Source organism: Salmo salar, chromosome 15, assembly GCF_965601325.2.
Source record: "Salmo salar chromosome 15, fSalSal1, whole genome shotgun sequence".
In the NCBI taxonomy this organism is placed as follows: Eukaryota; Metazoa; Chordata; class Actinopteri; order Salmoniformes; family Salmonidae; genus Salmo; species Salmo salar.
Window position 1 is genome coordinate 104,350,515 of NC_138305.1, and position 25,802 is coordinate 104,376,316.

Genomic DNA, 25,802 nt, shown 5'->3' on the forward strand with positions numbered 1-25,802 from the left:
TCAGAAGCTTATAAAGCCATGACATTATTTTCTGGAATTTTCCAATCTGTTTAATGGCAGTGTATGTAAACTTCTGACCCACTGAAATTGTGATATAAGTGAAATAATCTGTCTGTAAACAATTGTTGGAAAAATTACTTGTGTCATGCACGAAGTAGATGTCCTAACCGACTTGCCAAAACTATAGTTTGTTAACATGAAATTTGTGGAGTGGTTGAAAAACAAGTTTTAATGACTCCAGCCTAAGTGTATGTAAACTTCCGAGTTCGACTGTAGCACACATCAGATGACTGACAGAATTACAGGGAGAGGATAGCTGTTTCTGATAATAGAGAGAGAGAAGCTTCTCTTGGCCTGTAATTATTTGAGTTCTTCAAGTTTAAATGTATAACTCGGAGACAGACAACACTACAACCTATTATTCTTGTCGAGAAGACCATTCCTTCTAAAGCATTTTACATGTTAGATGTTTAGCAGACACTCTTATCCAGAGCAATTTACAGTAGTGTTGGTCTACCTACTGAGCCCCACAGGACCAGTCAACACTCAATATACTGTTCAAAGGGCAGTAAAGGATTGAAACATACATTTTATGGGCTTTTAAAGCGGTTACATTTGTCCTGCCCTGTCCCTCAACCGTTTACCAAAAGAAGTGGCGCGGTGACTGCTTTGTTTTTTTAATCCCAGATTGCACTTTTAATGGAATTATGTCTGTGTTATCAAATTAAATGTATTTATATAGCCCTTCTTACATCAGCTGATATCTCAAAGTGCTGTATAGAAACCCAGCCTAAAACAACAAACAGCAAGCAATGCAGGTGTAGAAGCACGGTGGCTAGGAAAAACTCCCTAGAAAGGCCAAAACCTAGGAAGAAACCTAGAGAGGAACCAGGCTATGAGGGGTGGCCAGTCCTCTTCTGGCTGTGCTGGGTGGAGATTATAACAGAACATGGCCAAGATGTTCAAATTCTCATAAATGACCAGCATGGTCAAATAATAATAATCACAGTAGTTGTCGAGGGTGCAACAGGTCAGCACCTCAGGAGTAAATGTCAGTTGGCTTTTCATTGCTGATCATTGAGAGTATCTCTACCGCTCCTGCTGTCTCTAGAGAGTTGAAAACAGCAGATCTGGGACAGGTAGCACGTCCGGTGAATAGGTCAGTGTTCCATAGCCACAGGCAGAACAGTTGAAACTGGAGCAGCAGCATGGCCAGGTGGACTGGAGACAGCAAGGAGTGATCATGCCAGGTAGTCCTGAGGCATGGTCCTAGGGCTCAGGTCCTCCGAGAGAGAGAGAGAAAGAAAGAGAGAAAGAGAGAATTACAGCATACTTAAATTCACACAGGACACCGAATAAGACAGGATAAATATTCCAGATATAACAGACTGACCCTAGCCCCCCGACACATAAACTACTGCAGCATAAATACTGGAGGCTGAGACAGGAGGGGTCAGGAGACACTGTGGCCCCATCCGATGATACCCCCGGACAGGGCCAAACAGGCAGGATATAACCCCACCCACTTTGCCAAAGCATAGCCCCCACACCACTAGAGGGATATCTTCAACCAACAACTTACCATCCTGAGACAAGGCCGAGTATAGCCCACAAAGATCTCCACCACGGGACAACCCAAGGGGGGGGGGGGGGCGCCAACCCAGACAGGAAGACCACGTCAGTGACTCAACCCACTCAAGTGACGCACCCCTCCTAGGGACGCATGGAAGAGCACCAGTAAGCCAGTGACTCAGCCCATGTAATAGGGTTAGAGGCAGAGAATCCCAGTGGAGAGAAGGGAGCCGGCCAGGCAGAGACAGCAAGGGCGGTTCGTTGCTCCATTGCCTTTCCTTTCACCTTCACACTCCTGGGCCAGACTACACTCAGTAATAGGACCTACTGAAGAGATGAGTCTTCAATAAAGACTTAAAAGGTTGAGACCTAGTCTGCGTCTCTCACATGGGTAGGCAGACCATTCCATAAAATTGGAGCTCTATAGGAGAAAGCACTGCCTCCAGCTGTTTGCTTAGAAATTCTAGGGACAATTAGGAGGCCTGCGTCTTGTGACCATAGCGTACGTGTAGGTATGTACGGCAGGACCAAATCGGAAAGATAGGTAGGAGCAAGCCCATGTAATGCTTTGTAGGTTAGCAGTAAATCCTTGAAATCAGCCCTTGCCTTAACAGGAAGCCAGTGTAGGGAGGCTAGCATTGGAGTAATATGATCAATTTTTTTGGTTCTAGTCCGGATTCTAGCAGCCGTATTTAGCACTAACTGAAGTTTATTTAGTGCTTTATCTGGGTAGCCGGAAAGTAGAGCATTGCAGTAGTCTAACCTAGAAGTAACAAAAGCATGGATTAATTTTTCTGCATCATTTCTGGACAGAAAATGTCAGATTTTTGCAATGTTACGTAGATGGAAAAAAGCTGTCCTTGAAACAGTCTTGATATGTTCGTCAAAAGAGAGATCAGGGTACAGAGTAACGCCGAGGTCCTTCACAGTTTTATTTGAGACGACTGTACAACCGTCAAGATTAATTGTCAGATTCAACAGAAGATCTCTTTGTTTCTTGGGACCTAGAACAAGCATCTCTGTTTTGTCCGAGTTTAAAAGTAGAAAGTTTGCAGCCATCCACTTTCTTATGTCTGAAACACAGTGTTCCAGCGAGGGCAATTTTGGGGCTTCACCATGTTTCATCGAAATGTACAGCTGTGTGTCAAGTGCATAGCAGTGAAAGTTAACATTATGTTTCCGAATGACATCCCCAAGAGGTAAAATATACAGTGAAAACAATAGTGGTCCTAAAACGGAACCTTGAGGAACACCGAAATTTACAGTTGATTTGTCACAGGAAAAACCATTCACAGAGACTAACTGATATCTTTCCGACAGATAAGATCTAAACCAGGCCAGAACTTGTCCGTGTAGACCAATTTGGGTTTCCAATCTCTCCAAAAGAATGTGGTGATTGATGGTATCAAAAGCAGCACTAAGGTCTAGGAGCATGAGGCAGAGCCTCGGTCTGACGCCATTAAAAGGTCATTTACCACCTTCACAAGTGCAGTCTCAGTGCTATGATGGGGTCTAAAACCAGACTGAAGCATTTCGTATACATTGTTTGTCTACGGGAAGGCAGTGAATTGCTGCGCAACAGCTTTTTCATTTTTTTTTTAGAGGAATGGGAGATTCGATATAGGCTGATAGTTTTTAAAATATTTTCTGGGTCAAGGTTTGGATTTTTCAAGAGAGGCTTTATTACTGCCACTTTTAGTGAGTTTGGTACACATCCGGTGGATAGAGAGCCGTTTATTATGTTCAACATAGGAGGGCCAAGCACAGGAAGCAGCTCTTTCAGTAGTTTAGTTGGAATAGGGTCCAGTATATAGCTTGAAGGTTTAGAGGCCATGATTATTTTCATCATTGTGTCAAGAGATATAGTACTAAAACACTTGAGTGTCTCCCTTGATCCTAGGTCCTGGCAGAGTTGTGCAGACTCAGGACAACTGAGCTTTGGAGGAATACGCAGATTTAAAGAGGAGTCCGTAATTTGCTAACTAATGATCATGATCTTTTCCTCAAAGAAGTTCATGAATGTATTACTGCTGAAGTGAAAGCCCCCCCAAAAAATAGGATGATCGAGCAGCAGTGAGGGCTCTTCGATACTGCACCGTACTGTCTTTCCAAGCTAGTCGGAAGACTTCCAGTTTGGTGTAGCTTCATTTCCGTTCCAATTTTCTGGAAGCTTGCTTCAGAGCTCCGTTATTTTCTGTATACCAGGGAGCTAGTTTCTTATGACAAATGTTTTTAGTTTTTAGGGGTGCAACTGCATTTAGAGTATTGCGCAAGGTTAAATTGAGTTCCTCAGTTAGGTGGTTAACTGATTTTTGTCCTCTGACGTCCTTGGGTAGGCAGAGGGAGTCTGGAAGGGCATCATGGAATCTTTGGGTTGTCTGAGAATTTATAGCACTACTTTTGATGATCCTTGGTTGGGGTCTGAGCAGATTATTTATTGCGATTGCAAACAAAATAAAACGGTGGTCCGATAGTCCAGGATTATGAGGAAAAACATTAAGAACCACAACATTTATTCCATGGAACAAAACTAGGTCCAGAGTATGACTGTGGCAGTGAGTAGGTCCGGACACATGTTAGACAAAACCCACTGAGTCGATGATGGTTCCGAAAGCCTTTTGGAGTGGGTCTGCGGACTTTTCCACGTGAATATTAAAGTCACCAAAAATGTGAATATTATCTGCTATGACTACAAGGTCCGATAGGAATTCAGGGAACTCAGTGTGGAACGCAACCCTTGCCACATTCGACGAGCGTCGGAGCCAGTGTAATTTGCTTCAGAGCTTGGTATTTTCTGTATACCAGGGGGAGAGTTTCTTGTGACACATTATTTTGTTGTTAGCTGTGCGACCGCATCTATGGTAATACGCTATTTTAAGTTTACATTCTCAGTTAGGTGGTTAGTTAAATTATTTTTGTACTCCGATATGTCCTTGAGTAGGTGGAGGAAGGAAGGACACTAGGAATCTTTGGATTGTCCAAGAATTTATAGCACGGCTTTTGAAAATCCTTGGTTGGAGTCTAAACAAATTATTTATTGAGATTGAAAACATAATAAGATGGTGTTCTGATAGTCCAGGATTATAAGGAAAAAACACAATATCTATTCCACGGGACATAACTAGATCCAGGGTATGATTGTGGCAATGTGTAGGTCCCGAGACATGTTTGAAAAAAAACACTGAGTCGATGATGGCACTGAAAGCCTTTTGGAGTGGGTCTGTGGACTTCTCCATGTGAATATTGAAGTACATTTTTTTTGCATATTATCTGCCGTGACTATGAGGTCCAATAGGAATTCAGGGAACTCAGTGATAAATGTTGTATACGGCCCAGGAGGCCTGTAAACAGTATCTATAAAAAGTGATTGAGTAGGCTGCATAGATTTCATGACTAGAAGCTCAAAAGATGAGAACGTCGTCTTTTTTTGTAAATTGAAATATTCTATCGTAAATGTTAGCAAGAACTCCGCCTTTGCGGGATGCGCGGGGGATATGGTCACTAGTGTAACCAGGAGGTGAGGCCTCATTTAACACAATAAATTCATCAGGCGTAAGCCATGTTTCAGTCAGGCCAATCACATCAAGATTATGATCAGTGATTAGTTCATTGACTATAACTGCCTTGGAAGTGAGGGATCTAACATTAAGTAGCCCTAATTTGAGATGTGAGGTATCACAATCTCTTTCAATAATGGCAGGAATGGAGGAGGTCTTTATTCTAGTGAGATTGCTAAGGCGAACACCGCCATGTTTAGTTTTGCCCAACCTAGGTCGAGGCACAGACATGGTCTCAGTGGGGATAGCTGAGCTGACTACACTGACTGTGCTAGTGGCAGACTCAACAAAGCTGGCAGGCTGGCTAACAGCCTGCTGCCTGGCCTGCACCCTATTTCATTGTGGAGCTAGAGGAGTTAGAGCCCTGTCTATGTTCGTAGATAAGATGAGAGCACCCCTCCAGCTAGGATGGAGTCCGTCACTCAACAGGCCACGCTTGGTCCTGTTTGTGGGTGAGTCCCAGAAAGAGGGCCAATTATCTACAAATTCTATCTTTTGGGAGGGGAAGAAAACAGTTTTCAACCAGCGATTGAGTTGTGAGTGCTGTAGAGCTCATCACTCCCCCTAACTGGGAGGAGTGATGAGACAATTATCTTACACCGTACGGCCCGTTCAGTGATTTATATATCTGTCATTATAGAGCTCTCTTTATATATCTCTCATTATCAATCTTGATCATTTGTCACATGCTTCGTAAACAACAGGTGTAGAATTATTCATTTATTTAGTAAAGTACTCTTCAAATGTGTAAACAGAAAACCACAACAGCAGAAAGAGTTCAAGTTCAATCAGCTCTTAAGAACAGAACCACTCTTCCTTGACTACCATTGTCAATATAACAGCAAAGCGCCAGGCTTAGCCAAACAAAGCCTGGCCCAGATGTCAATTTCAGGGACGTCAGACAGTTGTCAGAGACAGATAGACGGGTGTGTTTACATATTAACCTTTTACTGCAGTGTGCTAAATCAGCATCACACAGGGTGTTTCTTGGTAGTCTTAAACAAACCTAGTTTGAAACAAAAGTTTACATCTCTCACACATGGTTATGGGCTTAAAGAAAGAAGACACCTGTACCATGTCAGATATAGAGTTGTAATGTATTACATTTAGAGTTTACATCCCAATATTACACTTTATAACTTTATATACATCACAGAACACTGAATATAACAAAACGTTTGACATAGGAGCACCAGATTTTCGGCGGTTTCTTTTAAATGATGTTTATTATGAAAAATATGAATAACATTCCACCCATGAGGCCTCCAGAGGGTAATGTGGTCATTTGACTGCAGAAAAGGGCTTTTAAAGGGTCACTGCTGGACATATAACGGGCCTGATGGTGGGTATTTTAGGAGACAGTACCTGGCCTGGGTTCAGCCTAGATAGTCCCTGGCCTGGGTTCAGCCTAGATAGTCCCTGGCCCGGGTTCAGCCTAGACAGTCCCTGGCCCGGGTTCAGCCTAGACAGTCCCTGGCCCGGGTTCAGCCTAGACAGTCCCTGGCCCGGGTTCAGCCTAGTCAGTCCCTGGGAGTCAGTCCCTGGCCTTGGTTCATCCTAGTCAGTCCATGAGAGTCAGTCCCTGGCCTGGGTTCAACCTAGATAGTCCCTGGCCTGGGTTCAGTCTAGTCAGCACCACGGCTTGGGATCCTATCCCTTTCAAGGCAGCCAAGGCCCAGCTTTAAGAAAGAAACATGGCCGCCCCCCGCCAAAGCCAGACAGGTTGCTATCATAGATATAGAACCTAGAGGGTGCACCTCCAATCTTTTCCATTGATCCATAGAGGTAGAAAGAGGGCATACTGCCGATCACCGATTGCCATTGATCGCTTCTGTGACAACAAGGCCAGAACCACTGAGGGCTATCTCCATTTTAAAGTAGTGAAATATGTATTTGTTCTTTGTGTATTTCTATGAGTTGATTGGCAGTTGGTTAACAACAGTGATAGAGATGGATAGATAGTGAAGAGACCAACCCACCCAAACACTAGATCCACCCGCCCAAACACTAGATCCAACCGCCCAAACACTAGACCCACCCGCCCAAACACTAGACCCACCCGCCCAAACACTAGACCCACCCGCCCAAACACTAGATCCAACCGCCCAAACACTAGACCCACCCGCCCAAACACTAGACCCACCCGCCCAAACACTAGACCCACCCGCCCAAACACTAGACCCACCCGCCCAAACGCTAGACCGACACACCCAAACACTAGACCGACACACCCAAACACTAGACCGACACACCAAAAAACTAGACCCACCCACCCAAACACTAGACCCACCCGAACACTTTCAGAAGAGGAAGTATAAGGCCATGTCCTGGAAAAACAACAGCTGTCTGTCTTCATCCGTGACTTCCCAGCGCAATCACAGCCAGAGCTCTGTAATCTGCTTACTCTCTGTTGGCACTGGCCTGGGCTTGCAAATGAATTGCTCTCTGACATCCAGGGGACCCCTTTGATTTTGTAGTCACTCTCACTCAGATATCATATTAACATAAGTCATGGAAAAATGTGTAGAATTGCTGGAAATTATCTTTAAAAACGGCAAGATTTCTCTTCACCCCATTGCAAAAATGTGCAGAATTGCAGGAAATTGGCTGTAAAATTGCCCCAAAAAATTCCATGCCCCATGGTAAAATGTGTAGAATTGCAGGGTATTAGCTGTAAAACTGCCAAAAGATGATCCATGACCCATGGTAAAATGTGTAGAATTGCAGGGAATTAGTTATAAAACCTTCATTTTTCTCTACGCCACTAAAATGTTTTGCCCGTGGGGTTCCCCCAACCAAATCTCGCTTATGACCCTCAAAATTTCTCTTTTGGATTCCAGACTGTAAAAGAACCCCTGGGTTAAAGAGTTGTTTGAGTAGCTTAGAGTAGAGCTCTAAGCACTAAATAAACTAAAGTAAAAAAATATAAAAGTAACACAATAAAATAACGAGGCTATATACAGGGGGTACCGGTACTGAGTCAATGTGGAGGCTATATACAGGGGGTACCGGTACTGAGTCAATGTGCGGGGTTACAGGTTAGTCGAGGTAATTTGTACATGTAGGTAGGGGTGAAGTGACTATGCATAGATAATAAACAGCGTGTGTTCATTGTGTGGTCATCTAGGTGGCCATTGTGTGATTGGAAAATTGTTTATGCAGTGTTTTAGTGTTTCCTGTGTTTCTTTTTACTTCTTCATTTGCCAGAGGAAGAGAAAACAAAAGGTGCCTCCTTCTCTAACTAGTGTTTCTGTTTGTGATTGGGCCCCTTTAGTTCTCCTTTATTCCTACGCGTTAGATTGTAGTCCAATAGTACTATCAAGTAACGACCTCAAATGAATGCCGTAGCATGTAGACGCTGAAACGTTCCTTCATCTGTGTATTTGTTTTAGATATTCATCCCATATTTTCCATGTATTTCTGTGTTCCATTTCTTGTGTTTTATGCCTTCTATTTTATTCATTGGAAAGTAGACCGTTGAAGTCATCAGTAGGGTAACTTCTACCTATATTGGATCCATGTTCTTGTCGATTTACTCAGTCTTTACTTCATAAAAGGTAGTTTAATCTAAAGGGTTGATACAGTGTATTCAAACGGTTTCCCCTTTTCCACATGTTGTTATGTTACAGCCTTATTCTAAAATGTATTAAATAAATAAAAGTTCTCATCAATCTACACACACAATACCCATAATGACAAAGCAAAAATAGGTTTTTAGATATTTTTGCAAATGTATTAAAACAAAAACTGAAATACCTTATTTACTTAAGTATTCAGACCCTTTGCTATGAAACTCAATTGTTTCCATTGATCATCCCTGAGATGTTTCTACAACTTGATTGTAGTCCACCTGTGGTAAATGCAATTGATTGGACAGGATTTGTAAAGACACACACCTGTCTATATAAGGTCCCACAGTTGACAGTGCATGTCAGAGCAAAGACCAAGCCATGAGGTCAAAGGAATTGTCCGTAGAGCTCAGACACAGGATTGTGTCGAGGCACAGATCTGAGGAAGGGTACAAAAAATGTCTGCTGCGTTGAAGGTTCCCAAGAACACAGTGGCCTCCATCATTCTTAAATTGAAGAAGTTTGGAACCACCAAGACTCTTCCTGGAGCTGGCCGCCCGGACAAACTGAGCAATAGGGGGGCCTTGGTCAGGGAGGTGACTAAGAACCCGATGATCACTCTGACAGAGCTCCAGAGTTCCTCTGTGGAGATGGGAGAACCTTCCAGAAGGACAAACATCTCTGCTGAACTCCACCAGTCAGGCCTTTATGGTAGAGTGGCTTCGGGACAAGTCTCTGAATATCCTTGAGGGGCCCAGCCGGAGCCCGGACTTGAACCAGATGGAACATCTCCGAGACCTGAAAATAGCTGTGTAGCTACACTCCCTATCCAACCTGACAGAGCATGAGAGGATCTGCAGAGAAGAATGGGAGAAACTCCATAAATACATGTGTGCCAAGCTTGTAGCATCATACCCAAGCAGAATCGTAATCGTAATCGCTGCCAAAGGTGCTTCAACAAAGTACTGAGTAAAGGGTCTGAATACTTATGTAAATGTGATGTTTCTTATTTTTAATACATTTGCTACAATTTCTAAAAAACTGTTTTTGCTTTGTCATTATGGGGTATTGTGTGTAAATTGAGGGGAAAAAAACAATTTCATCCATTTTAGAATAAGGCTGTAACGGAACAAAATGTGGAAAGTCAAGGGGTCTGAATACTTTCCAAATGCACTGTACCAGGACAGTAGAAATCCATTAGATAGAATATAGTGGCTTAGATAAAATAATGTTCTTGTATTGTACTGAGCAATGAGAAATTAAGAAAATGGCTGCTTTGTGTTGTGATGTTCCACTATTTCTTCCTCTGGGGAACTGAGTTGACAGCACAGAGACATGAAAGGCAGAGCAGGTAGTCTGTCTGCTATGACAAGATGCTGCTACTGTATGGATACAAACAATGGTTGCTAATGTGTTGTCTTTTCATCTCTCTCTCTCTCTCTCTCTCTCTCTTTTGCTCCATCCACTCTCTCTCTCACTCATTCTCCAACAGGACATCGACTGGGTGCAGACAGAGAAGCATGTGTTTGAGCAGGCGTCTACCAATCCGTTTTTAGTGGGCCTTCACTCCTGCTTTCAGACAGAGAGCCGGTAAGAGGCAGACAGAGGATATGCCCCAAATGGTACCCTGTTCCCTATTTAGTGCACTAGTTTAGACCAGAACCCTATGGGCCTTGGGTCAAAAGTAGTGCACTATGTAGGAAATGGGGTGCCAATTGGGACGAAACAAGAGACTCAGTATAGATTCCAACATGTTGCTTTTTACATTGAGAATGTGTTCTAAACAGTGGTGGAAAAAGTACTCAGTCATACTGTAGTAAAAGTAAAGATACCTTAATAGAAAACGACTCAAGTAAAAGTGAAAGTCACCCAGTAAAATACTACTTGTCTAAAAGTATTTGGTTTTAAATATACTTAAGTATCAAAAGTAAATGGAATTGCTAAAATGTACTTAAGTATAAAAAATATAAATAATTTCAACTTCCTTAAATTAAGCAAACCAGAGAGCACAATTTACATTTTTATTGACAGATAGCTAGGGGCACACTCCAACACTCAGACATCATTTACAGATAGCCAGGTGCACAGTCCAACACTCAGACATAATTTACAAATTAAGAATGTGTGTTTAGTGAGTCCACCAGATCAGAGGCAGTAGGGATGACCAGGGATGTTCTCTGTTTAGTGAGTCCACCAGATCAGAGACAGTAGGGATTACCAGGGATGTTCTCTGTTTAGTGAGTCCTCCAGATCAGAGGCAGTAGGGATTACCAGGGATGTTCTCTGTTTAGTGAGTCCTCCAGATCAGAGGCAGTAGGGATTACCAGGGATGTTCTCTGTTTAGTGAGACTGCCAGATCAGAGACAGAAGGGATGACCAGGGATGTTCTCTGTTTAGTGAGTCCTCCAGATCAGAGGCAGTAGGGATGACCAGGGATGTTCTCTGTTTAGTGAGACTGCCAGATCAGAGACAGAAGGGATGACCAGGGATGTTCTCTGTTTAGTGAGTCCACCAGATCAGAGGCAGAAGGGATGACCAGGGATGTTCTCTGTTTAGTGAGTCCTCCAGATCAGAGGCAGTAGGGATGACCAGGGATGTTCTCTGTTTAGTGAGTCCTCCAGATCAGAGGCAGTAGGGATGACCAGGGATGTTCTCTGTTTAGTGAGTCCTCCAGATCAGAGGCAGTAGGGATGACCAGGGATGTTCTCTGTTTAGTGAGTCCTCCAGATCAGAGGCAGTAGGGATGACCAGGGATGTTCTCTGTTTAGTGAGTCCACCAGATCAGAGACAGTAGGGATGACCAGGGATGTTCTCTTGATAAGTACGTGAATTGGACCATTTTCCTGTCCTGCTAAGCATTCAAAATGTAACCAGTACTTTTGAGTGTCAATGAAAATGTAAGGAGTAAAAAGTAATTATTTTCTTCAGGAATGTAGTGAAGTAAAAGTTGCCAAAAATATAAATTGTAAAGGAAAGTACACATTTCCCAAAGAATGACTTAAGTAAAAAATACTTTAAAGTACTACTTAAGTACTTTACACCACTGGTTCTGAATGACATGCTGTGGCTAAATAAAGGTTACATTTCTCTGTAGCTGTCCCACTGGTCTTGGAACTAGGCAACTTAATCACTCACCATTAGACCTCTGTTCATTTTCAGTGTGAAGTAAGAAACTACGGAGCTGTGGCTTCTGGGAATAGTGATGCATTCAATGACAGACTTCTCATTGTAACTTAAGAAATGTACAGTTGTAGTCAATTACTGGTAGACCATGAGAGTGGTTACCGTAAGACCATGAACCATGACCTGTAAAACCAAACAGAATGTTAAGAGGCATTGGGCACAGTCGTTTTTACCCAGGCTTTTTTTACTGGGGGTTTTTAGAGCAAAAATGACTTTTGTGTAAGAAATTCACCAATTTCACGAAGACATTGATTGTTACAAAGAACTTAAGCTAAGTTATAATTCAATTGAATTGGCATCCATGCAGCCTCTCCTTGTACAATGACAATACTTGACTATTGTTTGGGAAAATGGCAATCTTGGTACAAGGACCACTTAGGATACATTCAACCTTCAGACACTCTCCCAAGACTGTTTCCCAATATCTTCTCCTTCCCTGTTCTTCCGATTATAGGTTATTTCTCGTGATCGAGTACGTCAACGGAGGGGATCTGATGTTTCATATGCAACGGCAACGGAAACTACCAGAAGAACATGCGAGGTAAACAAACAAACAGACATTCTACTCCAGTTCCTCCGGTACTTCAACAGCATACGGATAGAACCCGTCAATCAACCCTTAAACATGGCTCTCTGCCATTTCCCCTATAAACGTATCCATTTGTTTTGGAGGAGGACGAGGCCCTATTAGAATCCCAACATGAAAGGCACATCGGTGAAGTGGATGAAGTTGGCGGTATCGCCAGATAGTCAAGTCCCAATCTCTGTCTGTAACCACCGTCTCTCTCCCTCACTGTCTCTCCCCTACTCCCCTATTGCACAAAGTGAGGGACAAGGAGAGGCCGAGCCACTTCTTGAAATATCCTCATTGAAGCTGTACGATGACACGCAGGCAGGCAGCCCTCATAATTGGGCTTGTTTGCTTCGTACAGAGAGTGCTGTTCAAGGAGAGTGACAAACTGGCCTGGAACAGAAACAGCCTGTGATTGGTAGATTGTTACTATTTTGGGGCGGCTGGTGCAAAACCACTTTGATTGACTTTACTATATCTCTCCTGTGCTGTTGTTATTTTTCTTCCGGAGAAAGCTACTCCTCGTTTGACAGTCTGTTAGCGTTTCCGTGGAAGGGCAAGTCAAACCAAATTCTCCTGACGTGCTCTTTTGAAGAAAAAAATCATCATTACATTGTCAAAACATAATTAGCGCTCATAATTCATTGTGCCTGTCTACGTAGTTTCTCAGAATGCGCTGGTGATAAACTTGGATCAAAGGCAGGATGATTTAGAGAGGCAAGGGCCCCCACTGGCACTCCATCTGTATGCAGTGGGCCCCGGCCCCGTCCATGCACAGTGGCATGTTATCACCGATAATGATGGTACATATTCATGAGGCGTGCTCTGAGAGGTCCCTGGGTTGGGTCCCCTGAGGGGGACGGTGGGGGTGGTGGTGGTGGAGCTGACAGGATGAAGTGCAGAACACCACTCAGTGAAGCACTGCTCTCTCTCTCTCTCTCTCTCTCTCTCTCTCTCTCTCTCTCTCTGTGCCCTGTTTCTCTCTCTCTCTCTCTCTCTCTCTCTCTCTCTCTGTGTCTCTGTGCCCTGTCTCTCTGTCTTTGTGCCCTGTCTTCTCTGTGCCCTGTATCTCTCTCTCTTGGCACCCTGTCTCTCTCTCTCTCTGTGCCCTCTCTCTCTCTTTCTGTCTTTGTGCCCTGTATCCCTCTCTTTCTGTGCCCTGTCCGTCTCTCTGTGTGCCCTCTCTCTCTCTCTCTCTCTCTCTCTCTCTCTCTCTCTCTCTCTCTCTCTCTCTCTCTCTCTCTCTCTCTCTCTCTCTCTCTCTCTCTCTCTCTCCCCCTCTCTCCCTCTCTCTCTCTCTCTCTCCCTCTCTGTGCCCTGTCTCTCTCTCTGTGCCCTGTCTCTCTCTGTCTCTGTGCCCTGTCTCTCTCTCTCTCTCTGTCTCTGTGCCCTGTCTCTCTCTGTCTCTGTGCCTCTCTCTGTTCCCTGTCTCTCTGTCTCTCTCTGTGCCCTGTCTCTCTCTGTCTCTGTGCCTCTCTCTGTTCCCTGTCTCTCTGTCTCTCTCTGTGCCCTGTCTCTCTCTCTCTGTCTCGCTCTCTCGTCTCTCTCTTTCTCTTTGTCTCTGTGCCCTGTCTCTCTCTCTCTCTCTCTGTCTCTGTGCCCTGTCTCTCTGTCTCTGTGCCATGTCTCTCTCTCTCTGTGCACTGTCTCTCTGTCTCTGTGCCCTGTCTCTCTCTCTCTGTCTCGCTCTCTCGTCTCTCTCTTTCTCTTTGTCTCTGTGCCCTGTCTCTCTCTGTCTCTGTGCCTCTCTCTGTTCCCTGTCTCTCTGTCTCTCTCTGTGCCCTGTCTCTCTCTCTCTGTCTCGCTCTCTCGTCTCTCTCTTTCTCTTTGTCTCTGTGCCCTGTCTCTCTCTCTCTCTCTCTGTCTCTGTGCCCTGTCTCTCTGTCTCTGTGCCATGTCTCTCTCTCTCTGTGCCCTGTCTCTCTGTCTCTGTGCCCTGTCTCTCTTTCTTTCGTCTCTCTCTTTGTCTCTGTGCCCTGTCTGTCTCTCTCTCTGTCTCTGTGCCCTGTCTCTCTCTCCCTCTCTGTCTCTGTGCCCTGTCTCTCTGTCTCTGTGCCCTGTCTCTCTTTCTTTCGTCTCTCTCTTTGTCTCTGTGCCCTGTCTGTCTTTCTTTCTCTCTGTGCCCTCGCTCTCTCTCCGTCCCTCTCTCTCTGTGCCCTCGCTTTCTTTCTCCCGCTCTCTTTCTCCTGCTCTCTTTCTCCCGCTCTCTTTCTCTCAGTGCACTCTTTCTCCCGCTCTCTTGTCTCTCTCTTTCTCTTTGTCTCTGTGCCCTGTCTCTCTCTCTCTCTCTCTCTCTCTCTGTCTCTGTGCCCTGTCTCTCTCTCCCTCTCTGTCTCTGTGCCCTGTCTCTCTCTGTCTCTCTCTCTCTCTGTGCCGTCTCTCTGTCTCTGTGCCCTGTCTCTCTTTCTTTCGTCTCTCTCTTTGTCTCTGTGCCCTGTCTCTCTCTTTCTCTCTGTGCCCTCTCTCTCTCTCTCTCTCCCTCTCTCTCTGTGCCCTCGCTCTCTTCTCCCGCTCTCTTTCTCCTGCTCTCTTTCTCCCGCTCTCTTTCTCTCAGTGCACTCTTTCTCCCGCTCTCTTTCTCTCAGTGCACTCTTTCTCTCAGTGCACTCTTTCTCCCGCTCTCTTTCTCCTGCTCTCTCAGTGCACTCTTTCTCCTGCTCTCTCAGTGCACTCTTTCTCCCGCTCTCTTTCTCCTGCTCTCTCAGTGCACTCTTTCTCCTGCTCTTTCAGTGCACTCTTTCTCCCGCTCTCTTTCTCCCGCTCTCTTTCCTCGCTCTCTTTCTCTCAGTACACTCTTTCTCCTGCTCTCTCAGTGCACTCTTTCCCCTGCTCTCTCAGTGCACTCTTTCCCCCGCTCTCTCTCTCTCTCACCCCAATCCACAAAAGTGGAGACAAATTTGACCTGTGGAATTACCATGGAATGTGTTTCAGCATCAATCTCAGAAAAATCTTCTGCAGTATAATCAACAGCAGACTCATTTTCTCAGTGAAACAATGTCCTGAATAAATGTCAAATTGGCTTCTTACCAAAATACTGTTCAACAGACCACGTATACACCCTGCACACATTTATTGACATACAAACAAAACAAAAGATAAGTCTTCTCATGCTTTGTTGATTTATAAAAAGCTTTTCAATCAATTTGGCACCAGGGTCTGCTATACAAATTGATGGGGGGAAGCATATGACATAATATCAATGTACACAAACAACAAGTGCGCAATTAAAATTGGCAACAAACACACAGATTTCTTTCCTCAGGGCAGTGGGGTGAGACAGGGATGCAGCTTGAGCCCCACCCTCTTCAACATATACAATATAAATGAATTGGCGTGGGCACTAGAACACTCTGCGGCACCCGGCCTCACCATACTGGACTCACATAGAGAAGAGTCCCCTCAGCCAACTGGTTCTGGGGCTCTGTTCACAAACAGAACCCACAGAGCCCCAGAACAGAAACACATTTAGACCCATCCAAATTATGAGAAGCAAAAAGATAACTAATTGACACACTGGAAAGAATCAAACAAAAAACAGAGCACATTGGAATGCTACCTGGCCCTAAACAGAGAGTACACAGTGTCAGAATACCTGACCACTGGGACTAACCCTAAATTAACCCTAAATTAACAAAATCCTTGACTATTGTAATGGTTTTGACTTGAGGTTATTGTTTGTAGGGGTGCCAGATAGGTGGTGCCTATCAGAGAAAATATTGATTTCTCCTTTTGGTTTGGGAGGAAATGAGTCCCGTCAAGTCTACACCAATACAAAGGACTCGTGTAAAAGTCAGGATGGAAATACACTTTTCATAAACCCTTAAAACATTGGAAAGAACTTCAAAACAACTGTATTCTTTTGCGTGGTTGTATTACTAACATAAATGATCACACACAACAATATAACAAATAATGAGTTCTGGTTCCTCCAGAAATGTCCTGTATCTCGGGCCTAAAAGAGTCCAGCCCGGTAAACAAGTTCAGGGAACTCAAGTGACCTTAGTCACGCAATGTTTGTCTGTTCATACAAGTGTAGCGTAAACCTAGTGTCATGTCTTTGGCTATGCCGGATTAAGTGATATGACATGCTAACTTATAAAATGATTTCTCTGTAATTAATATTACCTGATTAAGCTAATCATGTAAATGTAATTAACTAGAAAGTCGGGGCACCACGGAAGAACGTTTATAGAGCTGTTATCTTCCGAATAAACTCTTAAAATACTTAGTCATATTTTACCTCGATAGCAGTCAATATTAACCCTTGTCTTATTTTCAGTCTCATAATGAAAGTTGTAAGTTCTTGGCTATCTTCACGAACCCTGGCTAACAAGTTGAATCAGCAATACAAAATTGGGTTTAATTATTTATTTACTAAATACCTAACTAATCACACAGAATTACAAATACACAGAATACAATGTCGTCATACAGAAAACGTCCCGGTAGACGGAACAGATATGACGGCTGGTTACACAAAGGAAAGGGGGTTGGGCTTGAATGAAAGAGCGGGAAGATTTAGGAACAAAGAAACAGCAGCTATGCTATCGTAAATACATTATCTTATGCATTCTAAATTACCGCCCATTTGGAAAAGGAAAATGCTATAAAAATTTACTCTGAGCTGCGCTTCGGTAGATTGGTCGTAGATGCTGGCCGGGTTGGCCAACAGATCTTCCTGTTACTCGGAAGAATGTCTCTGGTGGTCAATTGGATACGTGGTGGTATCTTCGTCCGTCTGTTAGACTGGATCCGTCGTCCGTCCTTTCCTAGCCCACGTTACAGCGGCCGCTGCTAACTCAACGGCTAGGAAGTAGCACTTCTGTAGTGAATAAGCTCAAAGTTCATACCAGTTCATACCATAGCTCACGCCGAGGTTGGCTTAGTTGACATGTGTGTCCTTCTAACGTAGAGGCTGCAGGCCTCCCGTACTGGAACTACCTGGTTATCTTTTCGTCAAAGGATTATATAGTGGAGAGGGGGAGGGAGGTGTTTCATCGTTTATAACCCCTGTCTCTTCACAGGGTTGGCCACTGATCGAGCAGGGCACTTTCCTTATGAAAACCCAAATCTCTCATTCGGAAGCTAAAATTACATTTCATCTCCTAACAAACATTTTGAATATCAAACATTTCAATTGCATAACAATTCCGTGTGACTCTGATAACTAGAGGGTGTATACTTTCTCAGATACAATTTATGTCGTCCTGTCATCAGTCATAATGTCTCAGATGACAACCGAACTGACATCCATACTCATTACGTTCCCAAGCATATTTCCAACTGGTTTTATTACCAAAATATGGTTCCTTTTTCCCATTTGTTTGATGTTCCCAGACTCTCTATATTTAACAGGACAGCAGTCCTTCAGTAGGGTCAGTAAGAGAGGGGAAGGGGGAAAGGTATTTATGGGGGGGGTCATAAACCTTACCCACAGGCCAACGTCATGACAATAGTATCAATCATACAATCAAAATATCAACTCTTTTACCACACAACCAGAAAGAGTCTCACATCTCAGTACGTCTTCAACTACAACTGACCACATAAATCATCACGGTATACATCACACCAAAACAAATGAAATATCGTATACAAAAAGGTTGTAGTCAGTCGGTCAGTCAGACAATCCAATTCCCCAACAGATCTCCAGCGGAGAAAAGCCACGAAGAACAGTGGAGAGGTGTAGTCCACGGACGCAAAGAGTGGATCCGATCCTGGGTAAACTAGCTATTAGGCTACAAAGCACACTTTTAATGCAACAAAAGAAACGGAATAGAGAAGCTTCGGAACTGAGGGTTGAAAACATCCTCATTCGCGTCTCCATCACAAACAACCCCACTTTTGCGCAGCTGAGGCTGGCTATTTAATTGGGAATTAAAGGGGAAGCGCCCTATTGGAAGGAGAAGCACTGAGACGGTTCAGACAAATTCAGGGCCGTCACACTGTGTACAGACTCAGTGAGCATAGCCTTGCTATTGAGAGAGGCCGCCATAGGCAGACCTGCATCTCGAGAGAAGACAGGCTATGTGCACACTGCCCACAAAATGAGGTGGAAACTGAGGTGCACTACCTAACCTCCTGCCCAATGTATGACCATATTAGAGACACATATTTCCCTCAAATTACACAGTTCCACAAAGAATTTGAAAACAAATGAAACACTGATAAACTCCCATATCTGTTAGGCGAAATAACACAGTGGGCAATCACAGCAGCAAGGGACCCGTTGCCATGAGAAAAGGGCAACTAGTGGAGCACAATTAACACTGTAAATACAAGCTATATTTGTATGTTTATTTATTTTCCCTTTCATACTTCAACTACTTACATATTGTTACAACATAGCCAATTATATAGAATTTCAAATGTCTATATTCTTTTAACTTTTGTGAGTGTTATGTTTACGAATGTTTCCCTTGTTTATTTCCCTTTTGTTTAATGTATATTCCATTTGCTTTGGCAATGAAAACATATGTTTCCTATGCCAATAAAGCCCTTTGAATTTAATTGAATTGAGAGAGAGAGAGAGCAAAGACGGAGAGAGAGTGAGATGGAGAGAGAGAGAGAGAGAGCACAGAGAGAGAGAGAGCACAGATGGAGAGGGAGGGAGAGAGAGCACAGAGGGAGAGGGAGGGAGAGAGAGCACAAAGGGAGAGAGAGAGCACAGAGGGAGAGGGAGGGAGAGAGAGAGGGAGAGAGAGAGAGGGAGGGAGGGAGAGAGCACAGAGGGAGAGGGAGAGAGGGAGGGAGAGAGCACACCCATGGTGAAAAATAAGGCTCTAGTGCACCAGAGAAATCAACACCATGTATGCCACCACGTCTCGCCATGCCAAATGTTAGACAATGTGAATATAAAAAAATAATCACCTATTCGTTAGAAACTACTTCCTGTATAAAAATCTACATTCTACCGTATATGTTGGTTTCAGGATGGTTTCTACGTGGTTCAAGGTCAGAACCCAACTGTACGTTTGGACAAACTAAGTCACGAAGTCTGTGGGCTGGGAACTCTCTGAAGAAGGAAAAGCATGTCTGAATGAATCCTTTTTTTTCAGATTCTATGCTGCTGAAATTTGTATCGCTCTGAATTTCCTGCACGAAAAGGGAATCATCTACCGAGATTTGAAGCTGGACAACGTCCTCTTGGATCACGAGGGACACATTAAGCTCACAGACTACGGGATGTGCAAGGTGAGACACTCAGAACTACTGTACAGTGTACTGTAGAGCACTGCTGAACTGTTACTGCTGAAGGACTTCTCATTCACTACGTAGAAGTATACAGTGTACTGTAGAGTACTGCTGAACTGTTACTGCTGAAGGACTTCTCATTCACTACGTAGAAGTGGATCAATACACTAGGTATCGAAGTCTCACGCTTTTTATTATTTTCTCTTTCTTGTCTTTCTCTCGCTCTCTTTCCTACCATCTTTCTCTGTTATCCTCCCTGTATCTCTCCATCTTTAACTCGGCCTTCCCTGTGTCTCAGTTGGTAGAGCATGGTGTTTGCAACGCCAGCATGGTGTGTGAAACGCCAGGGTTGTGGGTTCGATTCCCACGGGGGGCCAGTACAAAAGAAAAAAATGTATGCATTCACTACTGTAAGTCGCTCTGGATAAGAGCGTCTGCTAAATGACTAAAATGTAAAAATTTAACTCTCTCTCTCTCCTCCTCCTCCATCTCTCTCCACTATCAGGAGGGCATCAGACCTGGAGACACCACCAGTACGTTCTGTGGGACCCCCAACTACATCGGCCCTGAGATCCTCAGAGGGGAAGACTATGGCGAGTCCCTGTCGTCAACAACACACACATGGAGGGAATGGGGAGAACATGAGCTCTGGGAATTTGCCTTTGAGACTCTTAAACTCAAAACATTAAAAAAAACATGTGAAAATAATGAACAGATCGCTCTCAAACCATTTCTGTCATTACCATACTGTAGCTGAATCTAACCAAGATGGCTGACGGTTGTCTGTCGTCTCTCTGCAGGGTTCAGTGTTGACTGGTGGGCGTTAGGCGTGCTTATGTTTGAGATGATGGCCGGGAGGTCCCCTTTCGACATCATCACCGACAATCCTGACATGAATACCGAGGAGTACCTCTTCCAAGGTGAGAGAGCCCTCTACTACAGTTTGGAGTGGATTCATGACAGCGCTTCTTACCTAATGTCACACAGTGCTTCACATTGTTAAGTGTGACTTCCACTACTACTACTAGGCAATATGTAGCACCCACCTGGGTGTTGTATGGTGGCCATGTTGTGTCAAAAACAACACATGCTCTGATCACATTGGCTACTCACTCCTCAACTGAAAGGGCATGATAATTCAGGATAGCAGAACTTCATATGTCTTTAAATGTCTTGCTATTTATATCTGTATGTTGGTGCTCTCCCTCAGACAGCACACAAACACACCACACGTCTCTAAGTACAGTTCTTATTTATTTATTATGTATTTTGTGTTCAAATCGATAAAGATTTGCACACAAAAAATAAGTCTAAGACATTCGGACAGCTAGAACAATACCACAGGAGAGCCAGTTGCTTCTTGTATGACACATTTGTGGGCTACCAGACGTGTTAAGCCATTTAAATATAATTGATTCAATGGGGATGCCATTTCAGTTATTTTATTTATATGTGTTATACTGTACTACAACCCACCCCATACCCCGCTGGAGAGAACATTCCTCCCCTAGTTATTTTATTTATATGTGTTATACTGTACTACAACCCACCCCATACCCCGCTGGAGAGAACATTCCTCCCCTAGTTATTCTATTTATATGTGTTATACTGTACTACAACCCACCCCATACCCCGCTGGAGAGAACATTCCTCCCCTAGTTATTTTATTTATATGTGTTATACTGTACTACAACCCACCCCATACCCCGCTGGAGAGAACATTCCTCCCCTAGTTATTCTATTTATATGTGTTATACTGTACTACAACCCACCCCATACCCCGCTGGAGAGAACATTCCTCCCCTAGTTATTTTATTTATATGTGTTATACTGTACTACAACCCACCCCATACCCCACTGGAGAGAACATTCCTCCCCTAGTTATTCTATTTATATGTGTTATACTGTACTACAACCCACCCCATACCCCACTGGAGAGAACATTCCTCCCCTAGTTATTCTATTTATATGTGTTATACTGTACTACAACCCACCCCATACCCCGCTGGAGAGAACATTCCTCCCCTAGTTATTCTATTTATATGTGTTATACTGTACTACAACCCACCCCATACCCCGCTGGAGAGAACATTCCTCCCCTAGTTATTCTATTTATATGTGTTATACTGTACTACAACCCACCCCATACCCCGCTGGAGAGAACATTCCTCCATTCCTCCCCCAGTCTCTCTCCACCGTACCCACCCATTGCAGCTTGGGCATGAGCACTGAAACCCACGGGCATCTGCCAACCCTTTGGTCTTCCTCACGCCCCCACAGGGCAAGCAGCATGCTCCTGGATGCCACCTCGCTAGCGGAAACCGGTCCCTCTATCCGTAGGGGGTGACCAGCCTTATGTCACCACCCTGACCAGTGCCAACCTCACCCTGGGCAACCCTGGCACACATGCCAACCCCCAGAACCATAGACTGACATACAGAGTTTAGGGTTGGCATGGTGGTATCCAAAGTTCCAGGACAATCAGGTTCTTGCGGTTAGGTTCTAAACCAGTGAGAGTGTTAGTGTCATGGAACATTTGGTGCCAACCTAGTGGGGGATAGTATTTGGCCAAGCTCTCTCTCTCTCTCTCTCTCTCTCTCTCTCTCTCTCTGTCTGTCTGTCTGTCTGTCTGTCTGTCTGTCTGTCTGTCTGTCTGTCTGTCTGTCTGTCTGTCTGTCTGTCTGTCTGTCTGTCTGTCTGTCTGTCTGTCTGTCTGTCTGTCTGTCTGTCTGTCTGTCTGTCTGTCTGTCTGTCTGTCTGTCTGTCTGTCTGTCTGTCTGTCTGTCTGTCTGTCTGTCTGTCTGTCTGTCTGTCTGTCTGTCTGTCTGTCTACTATGCTACACTCTACCATATCCTACTGCTCCTCAACCCTTCCTTCTGGTGACCACTAAACACATCACCATCAGTGTTCCTAACCCAGGCCCCAGGCCAAAGTTCCCTCCAACCCCAGATAGTGGCCCCAGAAATCTGCCATTGGCCCCAGAAATCTCTCATTGTGCCCTTGAGCAAGCCAGATAACCCCCCACAACAACAGCTCCCCCGGTGCGCAATGTGGTCCCAGAAATCTGCCATTGTGCCCTTGAGCAAGGCAGGTAACCCCCCAACAACAGCTCCCCTGGTGCCCAATGTGGCAGCCCCTCGCACTTCTCCGTTTCAGAGGGGTTGGGTTAATAGCAGAAGTCAAGTTTCAATTGAACAATAAAAATACATGTAAATGTAATAATTTACCCTAACCCCGGGGTACCAACACCATCACAAATGGCACTTCCCTATCTAGTGCAGAGTCCTGGTCAAAATTAGTGCACTAGATATGGACTAGTGTTCCATTTGGTACACAGCCAGAGACTGATCCAGTTAACATTTCATTAGGACTCAGCGTAAACAAACACATCAGAGAGGGCTGGCCCGGGCATTTAGGAAGAAGAGGAGGATCAACAACTCTCTACTCTTCCATCTGTAATCTGTTCATCAGAGAGCCAGGGAAGTTAAACTGCTTTGCGTCTGCCTTGTCTGCTCCGAGGCACGTAAAATGTGTTATGACTGTGGGGGGGGGGGGGGATTTTTTAGGTCAATCAAGGATTTACTTGACCCCACAGAGAATGCATCTAAATAATCTCTCCTTTCTCCTGAAGTGTACACTTGTACACTTCCCTTTATGGGTTTAAGAAACTCCATGTAAGCCAGGCCTACACCAATCCCATTAAATCGTTTAAATATGTGGGGAGGAATGAACATGTGCACAGCTCAGGAGGAAGGAAGGAGAGATTATAGAGACGTACCCAGAGTGTCAGTGGCTCTAACTAACCAACAAGGTCAGCTGCTACACAATACCACTAAACTGTTTTCCACTGTGGAAAACAGAACTTGCTGTCCTTCAGTGGTGTGTTGAGCCTGTGTACCGCAAGTCTCAAGGCAGCACGTGACTGAAGAAGTCACAGAGCAGAGCACCCTCCTTCTCCCCCTTTCCACCCCCTCGCTCGTACGCAGCAGTCACAGAGCAGAGCACCCTCCTTCTCCCCCTTTCCACCCCCTCGCTCGTACGCAGCAGTCACAGAGCAGAGCACCCTCCTCCTCCCCCTTTCCACCCCCTCGCTCGTACGCAGCAGTCACAGAGCAGAGCACCCTCCTTCTCCCCCTTTCCACCCCCTCGCTTGTACGCAGCAGTCACAGAGCAGAGCACCCTCCTCCTCCCCCTTTCCACCCCCTCGCTCGTACGCAGCAGTCACAGAGCAGAGCACCCTCCTCCTCCCCCTTTCCACCCCCTCGCTCGTACGCAGCAGTCACAGAGCAGAGCACCCTCCTCCTCCCCCTTTCCACCCCCTCACTCGTACGCAGCAGTCACAGAGCAGAGCACCCTCCTCCTCCCCCTTTCCACCCCCTCGCTCGTACGCAGCAGTCACAGAGCCGAGCACCCTCCTTCTCCCCCTTTCCACCCCCTCGCTCGTACGCAGCAGTCACAGAGCAGAGCACCCTCCTCCTCCCCCTTTCCACCCCCTCGCTCGTACGCAGCAGTCACAGAGCCGAGCACCCTCCTTCTCCCCCTTTCCACCCCCTCGCTCGTACGCAGCAGTCACAGAGCAGAGCACCCTCCTCCTCCCCCTTTCCACCCCCTCGCTCGTACGCAGCAGTCACAGAGCAGAGCACCCTCCTCCTCCCCCTTTCCACCCCCTCGCTCGTACGCAGCAGTCACAGAGCAGAGCACCCTCCTCCTCCCCCTTTCCACCCCCTCGCTCGTACGCAGCAGACACAGGCACCCACGGGCAGACCAGATGGTCTCTCTGTCTCATACATTCTCTCTCTCTCTGTCTCTCTCTCTCTCTCTCTCTCTCTCTCTCTCACTCTGTCTCATACATTCTCTCTCTCTCTCTGTCTCTCTGTCTGTCTCTCTCTCTCTCTTTCACATACATTCCCTCTCTGTCTTCTCCACACAGTTATTCTGGAAAAAACAATTCGCATCCCAAGGTCCCTGTCGGTAAAGGCTGCCAGCGTGCTGAAGGGCTTTTTAAACAAGGTGAGAGAAGAACACCGTAGTGTTCACCAAGTGCGTCCAATAAAGCTTCTCCCTCCCCCTCAGTGAAAACAGCGTGTGAAGGACCGTGTTCAAGACACCATTAGGACAGCACCATGACAGGCACTCTGTGAAGGCCACATCCATTTGGCTGAGAGACAGAGAGTGTGTGTATGGATGTTTTTACCTGTGTATACAGTGCCTTCAAGAAAGTATTCACACCCCTTGACTTTTTCCACATTTTGTTGTGTTATAGCTTGAATTTAAGATAGATTACATTTTGATTTTGTGTCTGATCTACACACAATACCCCATAATGTAATTTTGTGTAGATCGTTGAGAAAAAAAATCGAATTAAAACCATTTTAATCCCACTTTGTAACACGACGAAATGTTGAAAAAGTCAAGGGGTGTGAATACTTTCTTGAAGGCACTGCGTGTGTGTGTGTGTGTGTGTGTACATGTGTGTGTGTACGTGTGTGTGTTGCTCATAGTGTCTGCGGTGTGTCTACGGTGTGTATTTGTTTCTACGCGTTTGAGTGTATCATCTCTGATATACATGGCTATGGTAAGACACTATACTGGGGGAGTGAATGGTCTTGGGGCTCTTCACATTTAACCTTTGCTAGTTATGGCGATAGTATTACAATTATTGTACTGATGAAAATACCACATCCCCACTGTTGGGAGTAGGCAGGCGGGTGGTGGTTTGTCCAAATTACATATGTAGAGGGGCTGATGAAATAGAAGGGGGGGGGGTAGCTAATACAGTGGGAAGAAAAAGTATGTGAACCCTTTAAAATTTCCTGGATTTCTGCATAGATTGGTCATAAAATTGTATCTGATCTTCATGTAAGTCACAACAATAGACAAATACAGTCCACTTAAAGTAATAACACACAAACTATAATTTTTCATGTCTTTATTGAACAAACCGTGTAAACATTCACAGTGCAGGTTGTAAAAAGTATGTGAACCCTTGGATTTAATAACTGGTTGACCCTCCTTTGGCAGCAATAACCTCAACCAAACGCTTTCTGTAGTTGCAGATCAGACCTGCACAATCGTCAGGAGGAATTCTGGACCATTCCTCTTTACAAAACTGTTTCAGTTCAGCAATATTCTTGGGACGTCTGGTGTGAACCGCT

At 44.9% G+C, this 25,802-nt stretch overlaps 1 protein-coding gene across 3 annotated transcripts in view; it reads left to right on the forward strand.

Annotated features, from left to right (window-relative positions):
• The window catches only part of LOC106572815 (protein kinase C zeta type), a 189,546-nt gene that overhangs the window by 108,817 nt on the left and 54,927 nt on the right, over positions 1-25,802 (forward strand). For all 3 annotated transcript variants that reach the window (XM_014147311.3, XM_014147314.3, XM_014147316.3), the window contains 6 exons: positions 10,191-10,288; positions 12,336-12,422; positions 19,511-19,646; positions 20,152-20,239; positions 20,447-20,566; positions 24,578-24,657. In XM_014147311.3, coding sequence (XP_014002786.1) covers positions 10,191-10,288; positions 12,336-12,422; positions 19,511-19,646; positions 20,152-20,239; positions 20,447-20,566; positions 24,578-24,657 — 609 coding nt within the window. The remainder of the gene's footprint in view (positions 1-10,190; positions 10,289-12,335; positions 12,423-19,510; positions 19,647-20,151; positions 20,240-20,446; positions 20,567-24,577; positions 24,658-25,802) is intronic.